Below are 21,397 nucleotides of genomic sequence, written 5' to 3'. Positions count from 1 at the left end.
ATTTGGCAAAGTCATGCCTGAAGAGCTCAGGCCTGGTGCTTGGCTCCCTGCAGATGCATCCTAGGGGAAGCTGCTATTCCTGGGGCCCAGGCAAGCCAGATATTTCTAGATCTCCCTGAGTTTAGGGTCTCCATAGGCCACCTGGCCCTCGGCCTGAGTGTGGCTCCCCAGTGTCTGGAGGAGGACGCTGGGGATGCTGCTGGCTAGGGACATGGTTTGCTATACCCCAATGCCCAGAACACCCCCATGTGTGGGTGCCGGGGAAACTGAGGCACAGTGGGGTCCGCCCTCTTAGCCCTCCAGGTTGGGCTAGGAGCACAGATTCACGTGCTCTGGAGACTGGCAGGTGTACTAGCAGCAGCATTGGCCCAGCAGAAAAGGCGGAGGAGGCCTGGCCTGATGGCACCTGGCCCTGGCCTGGGGTGGGAGAGTCAGGTCTCATTTGACCTGTGTGGTCTTGAGGGAGCTGTGGGGCAGGCCATTCACCAACACGGAGCCCCCTCTTTACCCAACAGTGGTGCATGAAAGCAGAGGGTGGCAATCTGTGCCCTTCAAGGTGACAGTTTGCCGGGTAGATTAGAGGACTGGAAGCAGGCCAGTGGCTGGAGAGCCTCAGGCCTCCTTCTCGCCCTTCTGGGGGAGGCAGGCACCCTCCTCCACGTTAGGAGGGCGCAGGCACCCTCCTCCACTTTAGGAGGGCGAATAGTGGGTTATATAATGTTTGGGTATAATCGCTTTCCCAGCCGCTGACATGGGGGTGGCGCAACCTGGATCTCTTCCCAGAGAAGAGACTAGGAGGTGGGGAGGCTGGAAGGGAGGGGATCCACTTCTGCTAATAGACAGGGTTACCTTGGACTGGTATCACTCCTCTCTGGGCCCCAGACACACACACACACACACACACACACACACACACACACACACGCACGCACGCACGCACGCACACAGAGTTGGCTTGCTAACCTTGTCCATCGAGCTCTGTGGTTCTGGCTAGGGCCTCTAAAAGATCCTGTTCCATGGAGCTCAGAAAAGGGACCTGGACACCTGGGCTCCTGCTCTCAACCCCACCTGGAGGCTTGTGTGTTCATTCAGCTCTCCAGGCAGACACTTGCTGGGTGTATGTTAGATACTTGGCCATGTACAGGTTCTCAAGTTTGGGCCAGCTGGGATTTGTAGCCCATGCAGTGTGTTGGAGAGGTACCATGAAGGCCACCCATCGTGGGGGCTTTGGCTAAGGGTGGAGCAGGACTCTGACCCTAGCTGGGTTAGACAGGTTGACACCAGGGGGCCTGTCATGGTGAGTAGGTGTCAGAGCTTACAGGCCTCGGGGGTACTGAGCACCAGGAGGTGGTGGAAGGTGCATGATGGGGGCTTCTGTGCAGACTGGTACTCCTCCTGGCCTCCAGCATCAGCTCATGGGGGCGGCTTCTCCAGCCTCCTATCGATGGGGTGGGATTCAGTGACAGCCTCTGCAGGGGTAACTAGATGCTCAATAGAGACTGGCACTCTGCCACCAGCCCCTGCAGCTGATGTCAGTGCCAATGACTCCTGCTGGTGCAGTGTGGGGTACCTCCCCCACCCAGGAGCTGGCTTCTCTGGGCCTCCTGTGGGGCACTCTGGGCTGGGCTCTGGAGACACCTTCAACTCTTTTTTCTTTGCTTCATCTTTGTTCATTTGAGACAGGGTCTCTCTGTGTAGCCCTGCCTGTCCTGGTACTCAGTCTGTAGACCGGCTGGCCTCCACTCACAGAGGTCTACCTGCCTCTGCCTCCTGGGACTAAAGGCGTGTGCCCCCAGAGCTGCCATTTTCATTGCTTTTAAATAATTGTCATGGTCCTTAAAATAGCAGGGAGCCGTGTAGAGAAGTTAGAAGGATGGTGGGGATGTGCAGGGGGTCCGATGATCAGTGGGTAGCTCTCACTAGGACTCTGGAGTTCTGGCTTTGGGTCTGGGAGTCATGAGCCAAGCTAGAACTCTGCATCCTGGCCCTGGTAAGGAAGCTCAAGATAGCCTCAAGGAAGGAAGCTCAGACCCAGTGTCCGGGCCCCTCACAGCCCTACTCGACTTCATTTTGCTGTGTGGCCGTTAACAGGGTTCACAGGCACCCCAGGGTTGCCAGGGACAAGTAGACCCTTTGAGACTTGTCAGGAGAGAATGCAGGGACCTCTGTGGATCTGGAGAAATTCTATGCTGGATTGATGTGGGGACACAAACAAGGGACACAGGACAAGGCACTCCAAGAGCTGAGGCTGTGAGTGACTGGACAGCTGGCCAGGCTGTCCTCATCTGTCAAATGGGATCATTGCTCTACCTCTCATGACACTATGACTGCCTCTGGCTGTCCACTGTGGGAGGAATGGTCCTTAGAAGAGAGCATGCCCCACCTGGGGGACAGGGGCAGCCTCAGTTACACATAAGCACCAACTTAAAGCTACGTGTAGTTAACTTCAGTGTGCTGACGGCCACACTGGGCACCGTTTCACACGGCTTTGTGGCATTGCCCAATATGGAGAGTGGATACTGGTGAATATTAACTATCAGGCCCCGGAGAGACACGCACCATGTCACCCAAGTCTAGCAGGATGGGTGTGACAACCATGGCTCCTCGTACGTGAGCGTTCTGAGAGGTGAAGACATTTGCTTAGGCTTGCACAATTGGCACATGGCTGAGCTAGACTGGGGTTTGGCCTCTCAGGCCACACTGTCAGCTGGTGGGGTATTGGGAAGTTCTTGTGCAGGGGTAAAGGTGGACATGTCCAGGTGGAGTACACAGGGCCTTCTGAGCCCCACTCGTGGTTCCAGTGGGTGTTTGATCTACTCCCTTAGAGCAGGCGTGGGCTAGGGACCGCACAGGAGCAAGCGGCCACTCTGTGTGGTACTAGACTTCCTGGAGGTCATCTGCTGACTGTTTCAGCTTCTCTGTGAGGAGTGTCAGATTGAGAGGCCAAGTGCACTGTGTGCCACGTCCAGGTGAACTCCTGTGTTACCTCTGATTTCCTGTGTTCATGTGAGGCTCAGAGAGCTGGAGTGATTTGCTCAAAGTCACACAGCCAGTGAGCGGCAGAGGCATGAACCCATGCCTGTGATATCTGGGTCCATGTTCATCAGACCATGTGACACTGTGTGTCTTGGAACTAGGGTCAATAGCTTTCCCGCATCTCTGGCAGAGGCTCCTAGTGGGTGATGTTCTCTGCCGCCTGTATGTTGTCTGCAGGTACAAGGGCTTCATTAAGGACTGCCCCAGTGGGCAGCTGGACGCGGCTGGCTTCCAGAAGATCTACAAACAGTTCTTCCCATTCGGAGACCCCACCAAGTTCGCCACGTTTGTTTTCAACGTCTTCGATGAGAACAAGGTGAGATGCAGGTGGCCGTGTCTGCCCCAGCCCCGTCACATCCTGCAGCAGAGGCAGCCCTCCCAGCTCACTCTCCCCTGCAGGGCTCCCCACTCAGGACCGAATGCTCACGCGCACACGGGCACGGAGGCACACAGAGGTGTGGCTCTGAGGCACACACCAGCACGGATCAGGACCGACACACGCGTCCATGTGACACACTCACCCGCACAACGTGTTCATTTGTGTGACTAACACACCCAGTGCTCCATGGGCACAAATACACAGGCGTGCACGTGCACACACCCAGAGAGCTGCATGCACGTCTGCAGGCACAGAGCATGCACACACATGCACACATGTGAGTTTTCTTATGAATACAAAATGTAGGATCTCGAGGGACAGTAAGATCAGTGGTTGTAACTAGTGTTCACAGTGTTGTGATCGACAGGCCTGACAGCATCGGTGGAGCTGGCATTTCTTTTTCTGCTTTTTGGGACAGGTGTCTTATTTAGCCCAGAGCCTTAGGCTTCTGTTGCTGTGATAAAACACTGTGACCAAAAGCGACCTGGGGAGGAAGTCTTTGTCTCTGCTTCCAGGTCCACAAGGCAAGGCAGGAATCCGGGGGCCAGAGCTGAAGCAAAGGCTACCGTGGAGTGTAGCTCGCAACTCTAGACCACCTGCCCAGGGCTGGTCCCACCCACATCAATCATTAGTTAAGAAAAACTCCACAGGCCAGCCCGCTGGGGGCATTTCCTTGAGGCTCCCTGTTCTCAGATGACTTTGGCTCCTATCAAGTAAACAAAAAGACAAAATAACAACAAAAAATTAGCATGGCCACCCAGGCTGATCTTCGATTCTCTGTGTAGCTGATGCTGGCCTTGAACTTCTGCCTGCCTGCCTCTGTCTCCCGAGGGCTGGAATTAAGTCATGTTACAGCCACCGTGTCCTGTGGTGTGGATACTTTCAATGCCCCCATTTCACAGACGAGGAAAATGAGGCTTAGAGTGTGGCTTTTGTGCCTGGCTCTTTCACTGAGTACCACTGAGCATGAGTTTCCAATACTTAATGCGTGGCACTGGCACTGGCCTTGCTAACCCGACAGCTGACCTATCCAGGGTTGGGGTAGCCGGGCTTGCAGACCGTCTGGAGACGGCATTTTCCTGACTTTGTAGTGTTCCTGGAATCCCTGTCACTCACCTCTGCACTTGTCACTCAGGTGGTCCCAGCTTTCTCCCCCGGTGCTCCAGTCTGGGAGTCCCCCCTGTCTGGCACTGGGAGGGGTTCTGCCCTCTCTGGACCTCAGTTTCCTCTTTGATAAAACAAATAGGTAGAACTAAGTAAGCTGCTGTAGGCTTGGCTCTCTCCTGAGCCCCCCCACCTGCCGGTTCCCCCAGTATTGCTGTGCGTGGAGCCCGGCCGGCCGGCATCAGTTTCTCACTGTCCCTCTTCCGGCTCTGCCTCCTCCCCTCCCCTCCTCTTTCCCCTCATTGCTCCCCTCCTGTCCTCTGTCCATCAGCCACTGATGTCTTGCATCTGCTCCTGCCCAGTATCACCCTCTGAGGTCTGGGCTGACCAAAGCCGTCCTTTGCTTTGTCTCCCTCAGGATGGCAGGATCGAGTTCTCCGAGTTCATCCAAGCACTATCGGTGACCTCAAGGGGGACCCTGGATGAGAAGCTGCGGTGTAAGTCCCCCATCCCCCACCAGGCTAGAAGGATGCAGCCGCAGCCCTTGCCCGGAGGAGGCGCCAGACACCTGCAGCGGTCACCACAGATGGAGTCCGCTCTGGGAGGTCAGGGCATTCCCAGAGGCCTGGGCAGCGGGCTCTGGGCAGATGGGCCCAATGTGGTCAAGTAAGCAGGCCAGGCCATCTGTGCAGAGCCAAGAAGAACCCTGCCCTTCCAGGACAGATAAAGGTCTCAGAGGGAGGGATTGAGTTTTGTGAGGCAGAGTCTGCAGCCATGTCGGTGGGACAGGCTGCAGGGTGTGGGGTGTGGGTGGGAACAGGAGTGACATTAAAACAGATACAGTACTGGGACAGCAGACTCTGGGTGATGTCACAGCATCCAGATTCCTGCTAGACTCAGGTCTTCAGCCATATTGATGATCTCTCATTTATTTATTTACTCATTCAACAAACATCAGTTGAAGGTGCCACCTGTGGTACCAGGCAGGAATTCAGGGTCTACCCAGGGCTAAGATGGATGGTTGCTTGCTGTAGTGACTGTCATTCTGTCATGGAGACACAGTTCCTAAACTCCCTAATTCTGGCTGGGAGGCAGGGAGAAGGAGGTGCCAGCTGAGCCAGCAGAGGGGACGCTGACTCTGAGAGCTGACGAGCCCAGAGGGGGATTGCCATGGCAGAGGGGGCTCCAGGCCAGAGCCTCATGTGAGAGGCTGCAGCAGGAAGAGGAGGCCACTGAAGCAAGGACATGCATGTCCTGGGTGGCCCTTGGCTGACACATGGTGGTAGCCGGGGGATTTTCTAGGGAAAAGGGACAGTTGGGCAGAATGCCCTGGTTGGTGGGCGCTTTTGTTCCATAGTGGCTTCTGCGTTTGGAAGCAGAAGAGGCTTATCGCCACGTGCATCCCATCCATTGCTGTATTTCCTCCTTTCGCCCACCGTGGGAGGGGCAGCCTGGAGATGAGAGGTCGGGCACAGGGGAGGCAGAGCCACAGTGTCAGGGATCTGTGGGAGGCTGTAGTGCCATGCTGGTCTCATGAGCCGGTACAAGGACCTGGCTGTCTCCTCCGGTGGCTCCCAACTTGCCCCGCTCTGGGGACTGCACTTCCTCACACAGATCACTCCAGCCTCGGTCCCTGTAGACCAATACCTGCATATTTTAAAAATTATTGTTATTATTGTTGCCGTGCTGGAGACTGAACCCAGGACCTTGCCCATGCTAGGCAAATGCTCTGCCATGCACTATAGCCCAGGCTGGTCTAGAACTCACTGTGTAGCCTAGGATGTTCTCGAACCCATAATCCTCCTGCCTCCGCCTTCCGAATACCCAGATTAGAGACATGAGCCACTGCATCCAACTCCTGACTCTTGTGTTTGTTTTACAACCCTGGCTACACTGGTGTGTGAATGTACCCTCGTGTAAGTGTGCATTGGCCTGATGTCTGATCTCAGGCTTCGTACTGGGTCACGGGGACGGGGAGGGGAGAGGTTGCTGCTGCCCTGGGCCAGAGTGACCGCCCCCCCAACCTGGCTGGTTGATCACAGGGGCCTTCAAGCTTTACGACTTGGATAACGATGGTTACATCACCAGAAATGAGATGCTGGACATAGTGGACGCCATTTACCAGATGGTGGTGAGTCTCTGGAGGGTGACAGGGAGGCCATCAGAGGGTGAGTCCCAGGAGGGTAGGGTGGTGGGGAGGCCACTTGTGACCTCCAGGGCCCAGGGGAAACCCAGAGTCACTTTCCTGTTTCTGGACAGTACAGGCCAATCAAGTTCTTCTGCTTGAGTAGCCATGAACATCCCCGCCTGGGGTCAGGCAGTGACTAGGTGGGTAGTGGGGCCAGGTGCCTGAGATGTTCCTTTGAAAGGTGGCGGGGCTGGAGAATGGGAGAGAGAGGGGGTCCTCATTGGCACCAGCCCAGGGTGGCAAGGCAAGGGTTTAATTATGAGCTCAAGCCGGGCGGTGGTGGCACACGCCTTTAATCCCAGCACTTGGGAGGCAGAGGCAGGCGGATCTCTGTGAGTTCGAGGCCAGCCTGGTCTACAGCACGAGATCCAGGAAAGGCGCAAAGCTACACAGAGAAACCCTGTCTCAAAAAACAAAAAAAAAATAAATAAAAAAATAAAAAAAATTATGAGCTCAAAAGCAAAAGTTCTGGCCTAGTGCCCTGGTGGCCCAGCAAGGGCTAAGCTCAGCCACAAGCCCAAGGCTGCTGCGCTGGCCGACCTCATGCTCCCTGACCTCGGCAGGGGAACACCGTGGAGCTCCCAGAAGAAGAGAACACTCCCGAGAAGAGGGTAGACCGGATCTTTGCCATGATGGACAAGGTGAGGTGGGGCATAGGGACCTTGGGCCTGGCCGGGCTTTGCCACGGATCCTTGGGGGACTCGCTCAGGCCAGTCAACTGTCTGGCAGCCAATCAGACTTTTTGGTGAATTTTCTGGGAAGGTCCCTTGTAATTACCCAGGGCCCTTGGCCTTTGTTGTTCTGTCCTGGACTCCTTTGACATTCTACAGAAGCCGGACTTCTCACAATAACAGCCCCAAGTGTGTAAAATATGATCCTTACAGCGAAAAGGAAACAGATTATTTTGGGTTGTGGCTTCTGAGGCATGGTTTAAAGGGAATCCGTGATGTAGCTTTGGGGTGTGTGGCTCAGTGGTGGAGGACTTGCCCACCGTGTGCAAGGCCCTGGGTCCCATCCCCAGTGCAAACACAGTGGGCATGCCCGTCCGCCTAAGTGGAAGCTCCAATACGGGCAGCAGCTATGTGACAAGGTCGTGGATTCCGATGGTCATCTTAGGTTCTGGGGAATGACAAGATTGTCACACATACACACACACACACACACACACACACACACACACACACACACACACCCGTGCCCCCCTGTTCACTGACCTGCTGCGTTTTAGCCACAGACCCCGGGTGGAGAAACAACTTTCTCTTGTGTGTATGTGTCTCTGTCGTATGCACGGGTGTTCTCCTGAGCGTGTGTGTGGTGGAGGCTGGAGGATGACAGCAACTGTCCTCTTTGCTCTCCACCTCATTTTCTGAGACAGAGTCTCTCACTGAACCTGGAGCTTGCTGATTCAGCTGGACTGGCTGGCCAGTGAGTCCCAGGGATCCTCCTGTCTCAGCCTTGGCCCCAGCCCCGGAGTTATGGGCACACGCCCCCTTGCCTGGCTTTTATGTGGATCCTGGGGATCAAACTCAGGTCTTCAAGCCTGCACAGTTACCAGGCCATCTCCCCAGACCCTTTCTCTTTTCTGCAGACCTCTGTGGTTCCTTTGACTCTGTGGTGCCCTTCGTCTGTTTTTCTGGGGGTGCTGAGGGTCACACTAGGGCCTTGTACAAGAACAAAACCTGTGCCCTACTTGAGCTGTATCCCAGCCAGAAACATTTTCCCCCCAAGCTAAAATAACTTTGATTTACGTGGAAATTTGACATTGTGGGATGAAGAAACAGCCTCTCTAGCCTTCATGAGAATAGAAGCCCCCAGGCTTCCTGCTGCCTGCTGATGCTAACAGGCTTGCCCCGAGAGCTCTGAGCTCTTAATAAGGAAGGGAGATTAGCACATGGGAGGGCTGCAGCTGGGCTCCTGTTGTCCCCAGACAATTTTCAGATGGGGTGCCAAGGCAGCACAGTCCTCTTGTAGCGGGACCCCAGACTGATTTTTGCTAAGGCCACCACCCCCTGCCCTGCAGTAGTCAGACAACTTCTGTTTTTGGAAACACCATAGACCTTGGGTTTACGGGGGTCATGGTTGTGGTGTCCCTGGGATGGTGACCCTAGGCCAGCTCCCTTGCCAGACCAAAGGGGATGGGTGCAGCTCCTCCTTTGTAGGGTGACCCTGAAGATTTGAGGGCTTGGGTGGGGGGCGCACTGAGCATCATAGGTATAGGCTCTCAGCCATCATAAGATCGGCCTTTCCAGGATGGGTGTTGCCTTCCCTGCTGCTGGAAGTGAGGTGAGTGGTCCCTGAGACCTGAGTTCTATTAGGTGCCTTCTCAGGACTCCTAGGACTTGATGTGGCCTGCTGCAGGGGTAACTTAAATGCCTGAAGACCTCAGGAAGACACATGGAGTATTAGCCCTTAGGATTAACCACCTTTTATGCAACCTGTATGCATGTGTGCATGTATGCACACTCATGCACACGTACGAGTGCCTTTCCCAGAAGCTGACCCACCAGAGTGTCTCACTGGGACTTGGACTCACTGATTTAGCTAGGCTGACCAGCCAGTAAGTCATGGGGCTTGCCCTGTCTCCACCTCCCCTGAGGTTACCACTCTGTGCCACCATGCCTGGCCTTTTGACATGGGTGCTGGGAATCAAACTCAGGTCCTCATACTTGAATGGCAAACCTCTACCCCTAGTGCTGGAATTTTTTTTTTCTTTTTTAACTGGGAATTGAGCTGGATGGTGGTGGCGCATATCTTTAATCTCAGCACTTGGGAGGCAGAGGCAGGCGCATCTCTGTGAGTTCGAGGCCAGCCTGGTCTACAGAGTGAGTTCCAGGACAGCCAGGGCTACACAGAGAAAGCCTGTCTCAAAAAAACAAACAAAAAAAGTCATTTTGGATAAGATAGTAAAACAAAACAAACAAAACCCATGAGAACTGTGGTAGGTTCTCCACACGCCCTCTGCCACTGAGTACCCCCCAGCTCTTTCTGTATGTTTCAGGATCTGTAAGTTGCCCAGCCTGGACTTGAACTCCCCATATAGCCCAGGATTTGAGTCATGAGCCTCCTGCCTCAGCCTCCCAAGTAGCTGAGATACAGGCCTGCAGCACGGAGCTCCGCTCATTTTGAATACTTAATGGTAATAAAAATATGAGTAGGAAATGAGCCAGTGCAGTTGCTTTGGCTGATAAAAGCCCAGAGCTGCAGGTGTCTTTAAGGTGACACGTGGAGTGTTCATTCTCCAGATGGAGAGCCAGAGGCTGAGAGAGGTGGGTCAGGAGTGCCGGGTCTGTCTGATGTCTCTCCTCCTCTGAGGACACCGTCAGACTCAGGAAGGTCTGTTGAGACCAGCCATGGGGGCTTGAGACCCCGTCCCAGGAGGCACATCCGTCTTCAGCCTCTGCTCTTCTTGCAGAATGCTGACGGGAAGCTCACGCTTCAGGAGTTCCAGGAAGGCTCCAAGGCCGATCCCTCCATTGTGCAGGCGCTGTCCCTCTACGATGGGCTGGTATAGTCCAGGCCCAGAGCTGGGGTGAGTTGGATGGGTCCTAAGGCGGGGGTGGGGAGGGGGTGGTGAAAACCCACCCACAGGACAGCTAGCATGGGCAGCTTATTCTTTGTGTTTCCAGGGTGCTTGGGAGTAGGTCTTCAAGTCAGCCACGGCCCTGTGGTGTTTTATTGTTTTTATCAGTCCAAATCCAGCCTCTAGTTAGCTTGAAAATAAGTTTTCCTGGGCTGAAGAGATGGCTCAGAGGTTAAGAACACTGGCTATTCTTCCAGAGGACCAGAGTTCAATTCCCAGCAACTACATGGTGGCTCACAACCATCTGTAATGAGATCTGGTGCCCTCTTCTGGCCTGCAGGGATACATGCAGACAGAACACTGTATACATAATAAATAAACAAATCTTTAAGGAAAAAAAAGTAAGAAAAAATAAGTTTTCCTGGGTTGAAGACACTGTAGGCAGTCAGGGCCAGGGCACTGGGAAGGCAGGATGCTTTGCCTGTTCTCCAGCTCAAAGGTCTGAGCTCCATTTTGAAACTTGCATTAATATTACTTAAAGAAAAGATTTATTTGTGTGAGTGTGTGTGTGTGCATGCGTGCACGTGCACTTGTGCACATGTGTATGGGGGCACATTTACCTGCAGAGGCCAGAGGAGGGCATCTACTGGAGCTGGAACTAGAGGCTTCTGTGAGCCCCTGGATGTAGGTTCTGGGAACTGAACTTGGGTCCTCTGGAAGAGCAGCCAGTGCGCTGAGCCATTGGGCCATCTACTGTCCCCTCTATTAATACTACTTTGCACAGAAATGCTTTTGTATTGACAAGGCGTTAGAATTGATGTCTACAAAGAAAACTTCCCTAAAAGTAAATGAGATAAGGAACGAAAATGCAGACTTCAGACAAGTTTGAGGCAAAATACCCCAAAAGGACCGTTTTCCTCAATAGGAAAATCGATTAAATTTTCAGAGACAATTTATGACTTGCTTTAAAAAAAAAAAATTATTACAGCAGACTGGAGAGCCGACCCTGCCCCCATCTAGGCAGAGTGGGAGAGCTGGCCCTGGTAGCACTGGTGCAGGAGAGCAGGCAGGCTGACCAGCTCAGCTACCACCCAGGCCCAGAGCCAGAGCTTTGAGTTGGGGCACCCCAACATCTACCCGATCCATGAACTGCTGGAGCATGAAGAGGCCAGTCGTGCAGAACCAAAGCCGCAGGATCTTCACGACAGATCAACAACAGGCTAGCCAAGAGGAGTCCCGATGAGGGTGCAGTATTGATAGTGTAGCAGAAGCCACAGGCCTCGAACCCGTCCAATCACTGGTTGCAATGAACGTCTGCAAGTAAAGCTGTTTGGGCCAAAGGGTGGACCTCACGGCGCTGTTGTCTTTGGGGGAGGAGGTCGCAAGGGCAGATATGGAGGGACGGGAGATGAGTGGGTTTGGGATGGTTTATTGGCTTACAAATCCATATCACTGTTCATCACTGAAGGAACTCAGACAGGAACCTGGAGGCAGGAGCTGGTGCAGAGGCCATGGAGGGTGCTGCTCACTGACTTGTTCCTCATGGCTTGTTCAGCCTGCTTTCTTAGAGAACCCAGGACCACCAGCCCAGGGGTGGCACCACCCACCGTGGTACCATCAACCACTAATCACAAAAATCAATCTCTAATTACAAAACATGCCCCTACTGGCTTGCCTGCAGCCTGATCTTATGGAGACTTTTTCTCAACTGAGGCTCTCTTTTCCTCTCTGACGACTGTGGCTTGTGTCAAGTTGACATAAAACTAGCCAGCACACTCCCTGTGGGGACTTCCTACCAGGGACACCATTGACTGCTTCCTTTGCGCTGGTTTCCATCCTAAGAGAGAAAACCGAATTGGCCTAGATAAGGATATCTGATCCTCATAGGCTAGGAGCCTGCTGGGCCGGGACATGTTCCCACAACCGTCCAATCAGGAGGCCTCCAGGACCCCATATTCCATGTTAACATGGTTGGGAGACTGGTTGGCTCCAGGGAAGCTTCTGTGGTCTTGAAGACAACCCTGTGTGCTTTTTATAAGAGAATCCATGAGGGGAACTTCCTTAGTACAAAAGCAGCCATTTTAAAGTGGACAGCTCAGCCAGGCCTGGTGATACAGGCCTGTCATCCGTCATCCCAACTGTTGAAAGGCTGAGGCAGGAGTCTCTCTAGTTTAAGGCCTGCCTGGACAATTGAATGACATAAAAAATATGGAGCTGGTGATGTAGTAGTAGGGAAGTACATTCCTGGTATATGAGAGGCCCTGGTTTTAATTCCCAGAGGGGTGCACTTGCACACACACGCACACACACACACACACAGAGTTCAGTGGTATTTAGTATATTCATGGTGTTATGCAACTGCCACATCCTCCTGGTTCTAACAGTCTGGCATCCTCTGAAGTCAGGCTCCACACCCTGCATCTCCCCGGTCTTACCAGCCAGGCTGCTCTCTGGCTCTTTGGACCCACCTATTTTGAAGTGGCTTTTGAGTCTGGCTTCGCTCCCTTAGCACTCTTCCCAGAGCTACCCATGTCCTAGTGTGTCACAGCTTCATTCAGAAATGTTTGTTTGTTTGTTTGTTTGTTGAGATGGAATCTTACTGTACAGCCCCCGCGTTCCACTCCCAGGCCACATCCTCAGCCCTGTGTGTGTATCTTTGTGATGTTGACATAAAAAAACACAGCTCTCAGTTTAAAGGGGATAAGAAATAGTCTGTTCTGGAACCAAAAAAATGTGAGTGAGCATGGAACACAGGGTTAGGTTACTCCATGTTCCGACGTGTAACCAGTTTCATCAAGTTGGATCAGTAACCTGACGGAGCTTTAAATCAAGGCTGTTTGAAAACACACTGATGGGCTGGGCAGTGGTGGTACACATGCCTTTGATCCCAGCACTTGGGAGGCAGAGACAGGCAGATCTCTGTGAGTTCAAGGCCAGCCTGGGCTACAGAGTGAGTTCCAGGACAGCCAGAGCTACACAGAGAAACTCTGTCTCGAAAAACAAAAACAATCAAACAATCCAGGTCAGCAACTGAAACAATTTAACATTTAAAAAAATTATCCAGCTGGAGAGATGGCTCAGAGGTTAAGAGCACTGGCTGCTCTTCCAGAGGTCCTGGGTTCAATTCCCAGCAACCACATGGTGGCTCTCAGCCATCTGTAATGAGATCTGATGCCCTCTTCTGGTGTGCAGGCAGAACATTGTATACATAATAATTGAATAAATCTTAAAAAATTATCCCTTGACAGTTTCATGCCTGTATATAAGATGTATTCTGATTTGTGTTCAGACACACCGCTCTCCCCTTACGCTTTCCCACTCCCTCCGGAGCCCCTCTTCTCAACAAGGCTTCTTTTGTTTTTGTTTTTTGAGACAGGATTTCTCTGTGTAGCTGTGGCTGTCCTGGATCTCACTCTGTAGTCCAGGCTGGCCTCAAACTCACAGAGATCCGCCTGCCTCTGCCTCCCAAGTGCTGGATTAAACGCGTGTGCCACCACCGCCCGGCTCAACAAGGTTTTTAATGTTTGTTACAGACTTATTATTTTATGTGTATGAGTATTTTGTCGGCATGTATGTATGTGCACCACATGTGTGCCTGGTGCGTGTGGAGGCCAGAGATGACACTGGATCCCATGGAATTGGAGTTACAGGTGGTTGTGAGTTGCCACGTGAGTGCTGAGAACAGAACTCAGGTCCTCTGTAGAACAAGTGCTCTTACCTGCCGAGCCCTCTCTCTAGCTTCCATGCTTGGTGTTTGTTTGTTTGTTTGTTTGTTTTTAATGACCGGCTGAGTTTAGTTACGATTGCTTGCGTAGGTAGCATGGGTATAGAGTTATCTACTACAGCGTGGGTGACTCATTAGTGACTACAGAGATTCCCCATCTCCCAGCAGCCCAGCTCCTCGGCTAGAGGTGAGGCCCTCTGTGCTCCTCCCTCCTCCGTGCTGGAATTCAAACACATTTTAAGATCAAATGTCCTGGGGCTGGAGAGAGATGGCACAGCAGATTAGAGCGTCTGCTGCTCTTCTAGAGGATCTTACTATAGTTCCTAGCTCCCATGTCAGGCTGCCTGCAACTACAGGTCCTGGGGATCCAGTGCCCCCTTCTGGCCTCTGAGGGTACTTCACACGCGCGCGCACACACACACACACACACACACACACACACACGCGCACACACGCGCACACACACGCACACACGCACGCACGCACATAAAGAGATAACATACTCATGAAAAATAAAATAAATGTTAGAAAAAATTAAAATCGCCTTGCAGTGGTGGCGCACACCTTTAATCCTAGCACTTGGGAGGCAGAGGCAGGTGGATCCCTGTGAGTTTGAGGCCAGCCTGGTCTACAGAGTGAGATCCAGGACTGGCACATTTTGGTTTGGAGAAACCCTGTCTTGAAAAACCAAAAAACAAAAACAAGAACAAAACAAAACAAAACAAAAACCCCAAAATTAAAATCAAGTGTTCTAATAGGATACAATTTAAAGATATACTAATTTAATGAATGTGGAGAAATGACTGTTTCATTCAGAGATCTTCCACAAGTGGAGTCCTAAAGAGGGGCTGAATCTCTTGTTGCTACCACATTTAGTTATTGAAACTCAAATGGACTTGCAGCCTAAAGTTTAGAAGCCAGGCCCCAGGGGACCGTCCCTTGCTGTGGCTTTAACATGTTCTACCTCCCTCTGTCTTGTAGATGTGTGGGAATCACTCGCCTCTTCCTGTGCCATGAGGCCACCGCAGCCTGACACCACCCCCGTGCCCACCCAGCCTTCCTCCTCTACACACAGCCGGCTGCCCCTGAGCCTCCAGGCCCGGTTCTCTGTCCCCCCTGCCCTGCATCCACCTGCCGCCTGAAGCCACTGGTTCCAATTGTCAACAGCCTCCGCTTGTTCAAAATAGCGATGAACCGAAATGGGAAAGGCTCCAGCCCTCCGCGAAACTAAGGACTTGGCTGTCTCCCTCGGGCAGCCATTCCATTCCCCCTGCTCTCCTGCGTGCGTGCTTTCTTTTTTTATTTCAAATGGACATTGTAAAAGAAAACAAACAGACTACCTTCTGTTCTAGAAGATACTGACCCTTGGGAGAAGGCCTCTAGGGCTCCGAGAACTCAGTCTCTGCTGGCCCTCTGCAGCGGTGGCCAGGGGCAGGGCTGCCTGGTGGTGAGGGCTCTCAGCCCAGCCTTTAGGAGCGAGGCCACTGGCAGGCAAGGATGGTTAGTGATGATGGCTCATGTGATAACAGTATTGTGTGTTCCGTGGGGAAAGTGAGGTTTTTTTTTATACTCATATATAATCGATACCTTTTATTTATTGGTTGTTAACTATTGCTGCTACCTTGTGTGTCTGAAACTCCCAGGATGCTGGGCCTCCGTTTACATGTGCACACCCTCACCCACCTGCCCGCCTCACTTGGGAGGATGGTGGCCTGCAGCGGCCAAGAAGCCAAAAATCTTTTCCTCTTTTTTTCAGATACTGTGCTCCATTTTTGGAGAGGGGAAGGTGGGCATTCCTAAATGGCTAATGTACTGTTCCCCCAGCTTCTGCCCTGCAGTCCCCACCCCTCTCCTCTGCTCTCCTCGGAGTCCATAACACTTTTTTCAAGGACAAACGGGACTTTTTTTTTTTTTTTTTTCAACTCTTGCTCTGATGTTCACAGCAGAGAGAAAGTGGAGAGCCTTGTTCCGGGAGTGGGGACTGGGAGAGGGCGTCGGGCACACAGTATGGAGAGTATGAAGTGGGCTTCTCTGCAATCCACTGGCAGAGGTAACGATGTCTCTGCCTCCTTGATGCTAGGGGTGTGGAGTGCCTGTGAGTTCCTCGGCTTTCCTGCCTCTGCCTGCCTTTTGTAGCAGGCTACATGGCTTCTTCTCTGCTCGGAGGCTGAGAAGGAGGGGATGAAAGGAAAGGACCAGGCCATGCTACTGAGGGAGGCTCTGCTCGTCCAGAGCCAGGGATGGCTCCGTGTCTGTCACCAGGAACACTGGGCAGCCATGGACCAGAAGCAAGAGGCCCGAGGTTGGGCTTCTCTGTGATTTCATAGTCTGCCTCTCGGTCAGTAGGGCTGTGGGTGGCGGGGAGGCGGTTGGTGGTTGGTCTGGCTGACGATGTCTGATTCTCAGCCCAGAGATTGGGTTCCTATGTCTGTGGTACTGTTCTGTGGTTGTGTTTGCCAGGCCCTGGGTGTCTGATGGCGCCTCCTTCAGCCCCTCTTCAGTGTTCTCTAGGCTCGCGAGCTCCTTTGGGGCTCACCCTCACTGTGGGCAACTTTCTCAGTTGAGACGCGGCCTCCCAGCTGCAGACAGGCAGGCCTGGGCCCATAGTTCTTGCTTCTAGTTTGTGTCGCCACCAGCGAGAGGGGGGAATGGCCGCTGGATTTTGTTCTGCTCCGATCCTCCTGTAATCTCCATACTTCTAGGAGGCCGAACTCTTCCTTGCTAGTGACCCGTGGGTGAGTAGCTGTCAGCTGGGGGATGGATGTCCTCCATCAAATGGTGGCTTTGTGTGGGTGTGGATGCTTAGCCAGTCCACAAATACACCCCTTCATGGGCAGACCTTTTGCTCACGCTGTGCCCACTGTTGGCCCACCAGATCCCACAGGGCTCCGGTTGCATAGGCAATTTTCTTTGAGGCTTCTCTGGGTCAGCTTCCTGCTTGGCCACCGACAGGGCCTTTAGGATGGGGAGTAGATGCGGTGATGTAGGTTGAGAGGATAAGAGTGGACTTTCTGTGGTCTTGGGACCCTCTCTGTCAGTAGCATTTTTGGTGGCATCCAGACTCGATGGGTTCTTAGCTGTGGACTGTCAAGGATTAAGCCTGGGTTTTCACCGAGCCCAGGTTTCCTCTTGGCATCTTGGCTTTTCGGTTTGCAGCCTCAAGTGTGGCTTTTGGTCTTCACAGTTTATGTCCTTGGGCCAAGCCTTGGACACTGAGACAGCGCTGGGCTGCCTTCTTCCTGGCGGGATGCCGGACACTATTTTCATTCAAGGATGCGCGTCCTGACAGACTTCCGTCCTTTTCTCTCACCAGCCGTTAGCTGTGGCACACAGCACGCCCAGAATCTGAGGCTGGGCCTCTTCTGAGCAGCCTGAGGGCCTCTCCCCAAGTTCATTTCCACTGAGTCCCACCCCATCCGATGCTGCTTTCTTTAGGGGTGTGGTCCAGCCTATGAGGCCAGGTCCCTAGTCCCTCTGCAGAGGCTCCCTGCTAGGGCCAGGGATGCTGTGCCCCTCCCCCTCTTCTTCCAAGCAGTTGCTCCTACTTTGTGTTGACTGTGACTTAGGAGAGCGTCACGACTTTGCGGTATCCAGCCAGGTTTAAAATAACAAGGCAAATGTATGCGGCATTGGTATCTCTTTCTTTAGATGCTCTGCAGTCTGACAGTTGATTTCCTATGAAGGTGCATTTGGGCTTTTGGGGACAGTGTCTCTTCTAGGGGATGGTGGAGTGTAGGGTGCCTGGGGATCCCTGGCATCTCTCCAGAGAAAGTCCCCGCTACTGGCCAAGCAGAAAGCTACTATGATTCCTCCCAGTGTATTTCCGAATTTACATGATCCAAGGATCACAGGGGCGCCCCCTCGTGGTGGCGCCTTGGGGCTGCCGTGGTCCAGTAAGTGGCGAAGTTGGAGGCTAGAGGTGGGAAGGCCAGGGAGGCTGTGTGTGGTTGAAGAGGCCATGGACCCCCAGCCGCACATGTCCAGCAGCATGTCTCCCACCTGCCCCTCTGCTAGGTCATCTGGGGCTGGCAAGGTAGTTGGCATAAGGGCACAGTGGGAAGCTTTGCCCTCCAAACTTTAATTTTTTTTTAAATATCTGCAGAATAAACCCAATGGTTAATTTTTGAATGAATAAAAGGCTTTTGTTGAATAAACAGTTGGTCCCATCTTCTGTCTTGGCACGAGGTTCAGGCTTTGTCTGCTTCCTAGGGTGGGGGCAACACCTAGCACCTATCACCACTTCACTCCTGGACAAACTCAGTCTCTAAATTCCTCTGGGATCTGTTTCTCCATGCCTCAGAAGGAGGTCAGCCACCTTGCAGGGGTGTCATGAGGGCTCTGAGTAAAGCGGCAGGGGGACAGGCCAGAGCGAGTCCTGTAGCTCCTGAAGGACTTTGGGTAACTTAAAACCCAGATCCAAGAAAGGTCATGTTCTGGTGTGGTGTTCGCATCCTTCCCTGCTTGCGTCCCCAGCACCCTCAGAGTCTTTTTTGGGGTGCCGTCCTGTCTGCGTCTTGGGGGAGAAAGGGTCCCTCGTCTGGTGGTGCAGGGTGATGGGCTTTGTCGCATGTCCAGGCCTCCTCCCTGCTCCCGCTGTGTGTCATCTGTGTCTGGCCAATTAAACGCGCTTCCTGGACCTCCCTGCCTCCCTGTGTGGGCCTGGTGCTTCGTCTGTTGTTTCCATGTTTCCGTCTGCTTTAGATTCCTTCCTCCCAGGACAGCCTGGCTCTCGCTTTGGGTGTGGTCTGCCCAGGGTCCCTAAGGGAAAACCCACGCCAGGCAAGCAACTGAATTCGCGAGTTGGTGGCGCTGTGGTGACCAGGAAGCAGCAGGTGAGCTGTGTGAAAACAGCCAGCTGAGGCCTGTGGGTCTCACCAGCAGATGTCAGAACCTCTGTGGGGAAGTAGGGCAGCATCTCCACCCCAACGGGGCTATTCTTCGCCCACCTCCCCTCCAGGTGCAACCTCTCCTCATAGTCAACGACCTACTGGGTCTTCAGCAGCTGGCATCCCACAATGCAAAGTGAATGCTCTCTGGGCCAGAGGAAGCTGCAGGATACCCTATGGGATACCACCTGGCCAGAGCTTCTCAGTGTGGTCCCCAGCCATGTCAGCGTCATCTGGCAACTTACGAGGAATGTGGTCTTCTCAGGACTTGGCCCAGACCTGCCTTTCTCAGAGACCCTTGGCAGCGGTGGTGGGGGTGGGTTGGGGTGGGGTTGGGGGTGGGGAGGGTGGAGTTTTTACAGTCATCCCACCCCTTTCTTGTGCTATTGGGCAAAGTCTGTGGGGTAGGATTTAGGAGACTGATGACTGTGCTCTCCAGGGCTAGTTTGTGGGTCTCAGTCCTCAGGAACTGTCCCTAGGTGGAGGCTGAAGGCCATTTACATATCCACACAGTATTGCTTCCATGAAGGCATCAAAAATAAATGGGAAGATGCCTCAGCTGGCAAGGACGATGACCAGGGTTAGAATCCCTGGCACCTGTGTAACGAACTGGGCAGAGCTGGCCAGGCCTGTAACCCCAGCGTTGGGGGACAGAGACAGATGAATTCTGGGAGCTTGCTGGCCAGCCTAGCTAATGCAGCCAGTCTCGGGTTCAGCGAGAGATCTTGTCTCACAGCGATAAAGCAGAGAGTGACAAAGACATCCGACGTCCTCCTCTGGCCTCTGCATGTGTGGCCATGGGTGTGTACACTTCACGTTCATATGCACACACCACACATACATACACAGGATAATTATGCATGATAGTTTCTCTGCAGATATGAGGGTCTGTCTCTGAAAGGCTACTGCAAGGGAAGCCGGCACTGTGTCAGGCGTGGGCATGTTTGCTGTGGGGCTGCCTGCTGGCAGAATAAGCTTGAATGTTGTCCAGGCAGCCTCGAGGGGACCATAGCTCAGGGTCCCTGGGCTGAGGGCACTAGATGGGTCACTCTGCTCTGGGCAGGCCTTGACCTTAGTGGACACACCCTGGCTCATCCCATCCTGGGTGACTTACTGTGAGTGACAGCTTCACCTAAGATTTCTCCCTCCTCGCAGGAGAGTGAGGGCTCTCAGGGCGCCCAGGGAGCCTCCCACATTGCCCTTTCCCACCCCAAACTCACATCTGTGTGCTGTGACCACATACCTTGACAGCATAGTGGAGCAAGGCGTATTTACACACGCGATTTCAGACGGCCATGGCAGGCAGGGCATGGCGGGGGAAGCATGAGGCAGAGCCCCCTCCCACCTCCACAAACCAGGGAGTGAAGAACTCAGGCCAAACCAGAGGTGACTATAATCCTCAAGACCCACGCTTAGGGGCCCGCTTGGGCCAGCTAAGCCACCCATGTGTCCGAAGTTCCACAAAATGCCAAAACAGCACCACCAGGCAGGGACCAATGCCAATGTTTAATGTACCAGCCTGTAGGGACATCTCATACTCACACCATAACAGAAGCTGTGCCCTGCGGGCTGGAGAGATGGCTCAGCGGTTTACAGCACTGGCTGCTCTTCCAGAGGACCCAGATTTGATTCCCAGCACCCACAGCCAACTGTGACTCCTGTCCCAGGGGTCTGACAACCGCACAGGAATACACACAGGCAAATGAATGAACGAATAAATGAATAAATACATAAATAAATAAAATTAAAAAGCTGTGCCCTGAAATACTCGGGGCACCACCTGGCATGGATAGGAAGGGGCAGAGTGGAGCGGGGTGGGGAGTGGGGGGTGTGCAAGCAGGAGGACCCCTGCTGTGTTCGCTGCCTGTCTGCCATCTCCCTGGGTTGGGCAGACCCAGCCTGCCAGCTCTCTCCCACCACGCCTGACCCCCATCCACCTTGTCCTCTTGACTTTCTGTCCAGAAAGCACAGGCTCAGAAACTCTTATCCTCTGGGTCTTTGGCCCTGGCGGTGGGCGTGGAAAGGCGCTAACAGCCCCTGAGCTTGGGAAAGTGAGCTCTCCTAAAGCAGAGCCCGCCTCCTGCATTTCCTTTTCACGGCGCAGAGTGTGGAGCAAAGGACTGCATTTCCCAGCCTCCCTTGGGCAAGGGCGGCCTCGTGGTTCAGTTCTAACCAATGGAGTGAGAGCAAAGAAACGAGCCTCGGCCCTGTCACGGGGGCTGGACCACGGACCCCAAAAACAAGCCTTTCTAGAATGGCATCCCCAACCCTGTTGCCACGCCAGCCCAAGACTGAGTCTGACTAGGAAGAGAGAGATCACGTCTGTCTTGATTACACCATCCAGGGTCTCTCCCTGCGTCACCCCCCCATTTAGAGCGTCTCTAATACGTTGTGTGAGCCTCTGGGTCGATTTAAATGACCCAGTTCCTCCAGCAAATATTTGCGTCTAAATTCTCGGTTGCCAAAGCAATTAAATAAAAAAAAAACAAAAACAAAAACAAACAAACAAAAAAAAAACAAAAACAAAAAAAAAACAAAAACAAAAAAAACTGCACAAGCG

At 53.2% G+C, this 21,397-nt stretch overlaps 1 protein-coding gene across 1 annotated transcript in view; it reads left to right on the top strand.

Moving 5' to 3' along the window:
- Positions 1-18,587, top strand: part of Ncs1 (neuronal calcium sensor 1) — a 53,505-nt gene extending 34,918 nt beyond the window's left edge. The window contains exons 3-8 of the mRNA XM_052722858.1: positions 3,214-3,352; positions 4,938-5,016; positions 6,562-6,650; positions 7,271-7,348; positions 10,120-10,236; positions 14,933-18,587. Of these exons, the coding sequence (XP_052578818.1) occupies positions 3,214-3,352; positions 4,938-5,016; positions 6,562-6,650; positions 7,271-7,348; positions 10,120-10,218 (484 nt within the window). The 3' untranslated portion in view covers positions 10,219-10,236; positions 14,933-18,587. The remainder of the gene's footprint in view (positions 1-3,213; positions 3,353-4,937; positions 5,017-6,561; positions 6,651-7,270; positions 7,349-10,119; positions 10,237-14,932) is intronic.
- The last annotated feature ends 2,810 nt before the right edge of the window (positions 18,588-21,397 follow it).

The sequence above is a fragment of the Peromyscus californicus genome, unplaced genomic scaffold (genome assembly GCF_007827085.1).
Source record: "Peromyscus californicus insignis strain IS unplaced genomic scaffold, ASM782708v3 Scaffold_7__1_contigs__length_154581171, whole genome shotgun sequence".
Lineage (NCBI taxonomy): Eukaryota > Metazoa > Chordata > Mammalia > Rodentia > Cricetidae > Peromyscus > Peromyscus californicus.
This window is presented reverse-complemented; position numbering and strand designations above follow the sequence as displayed.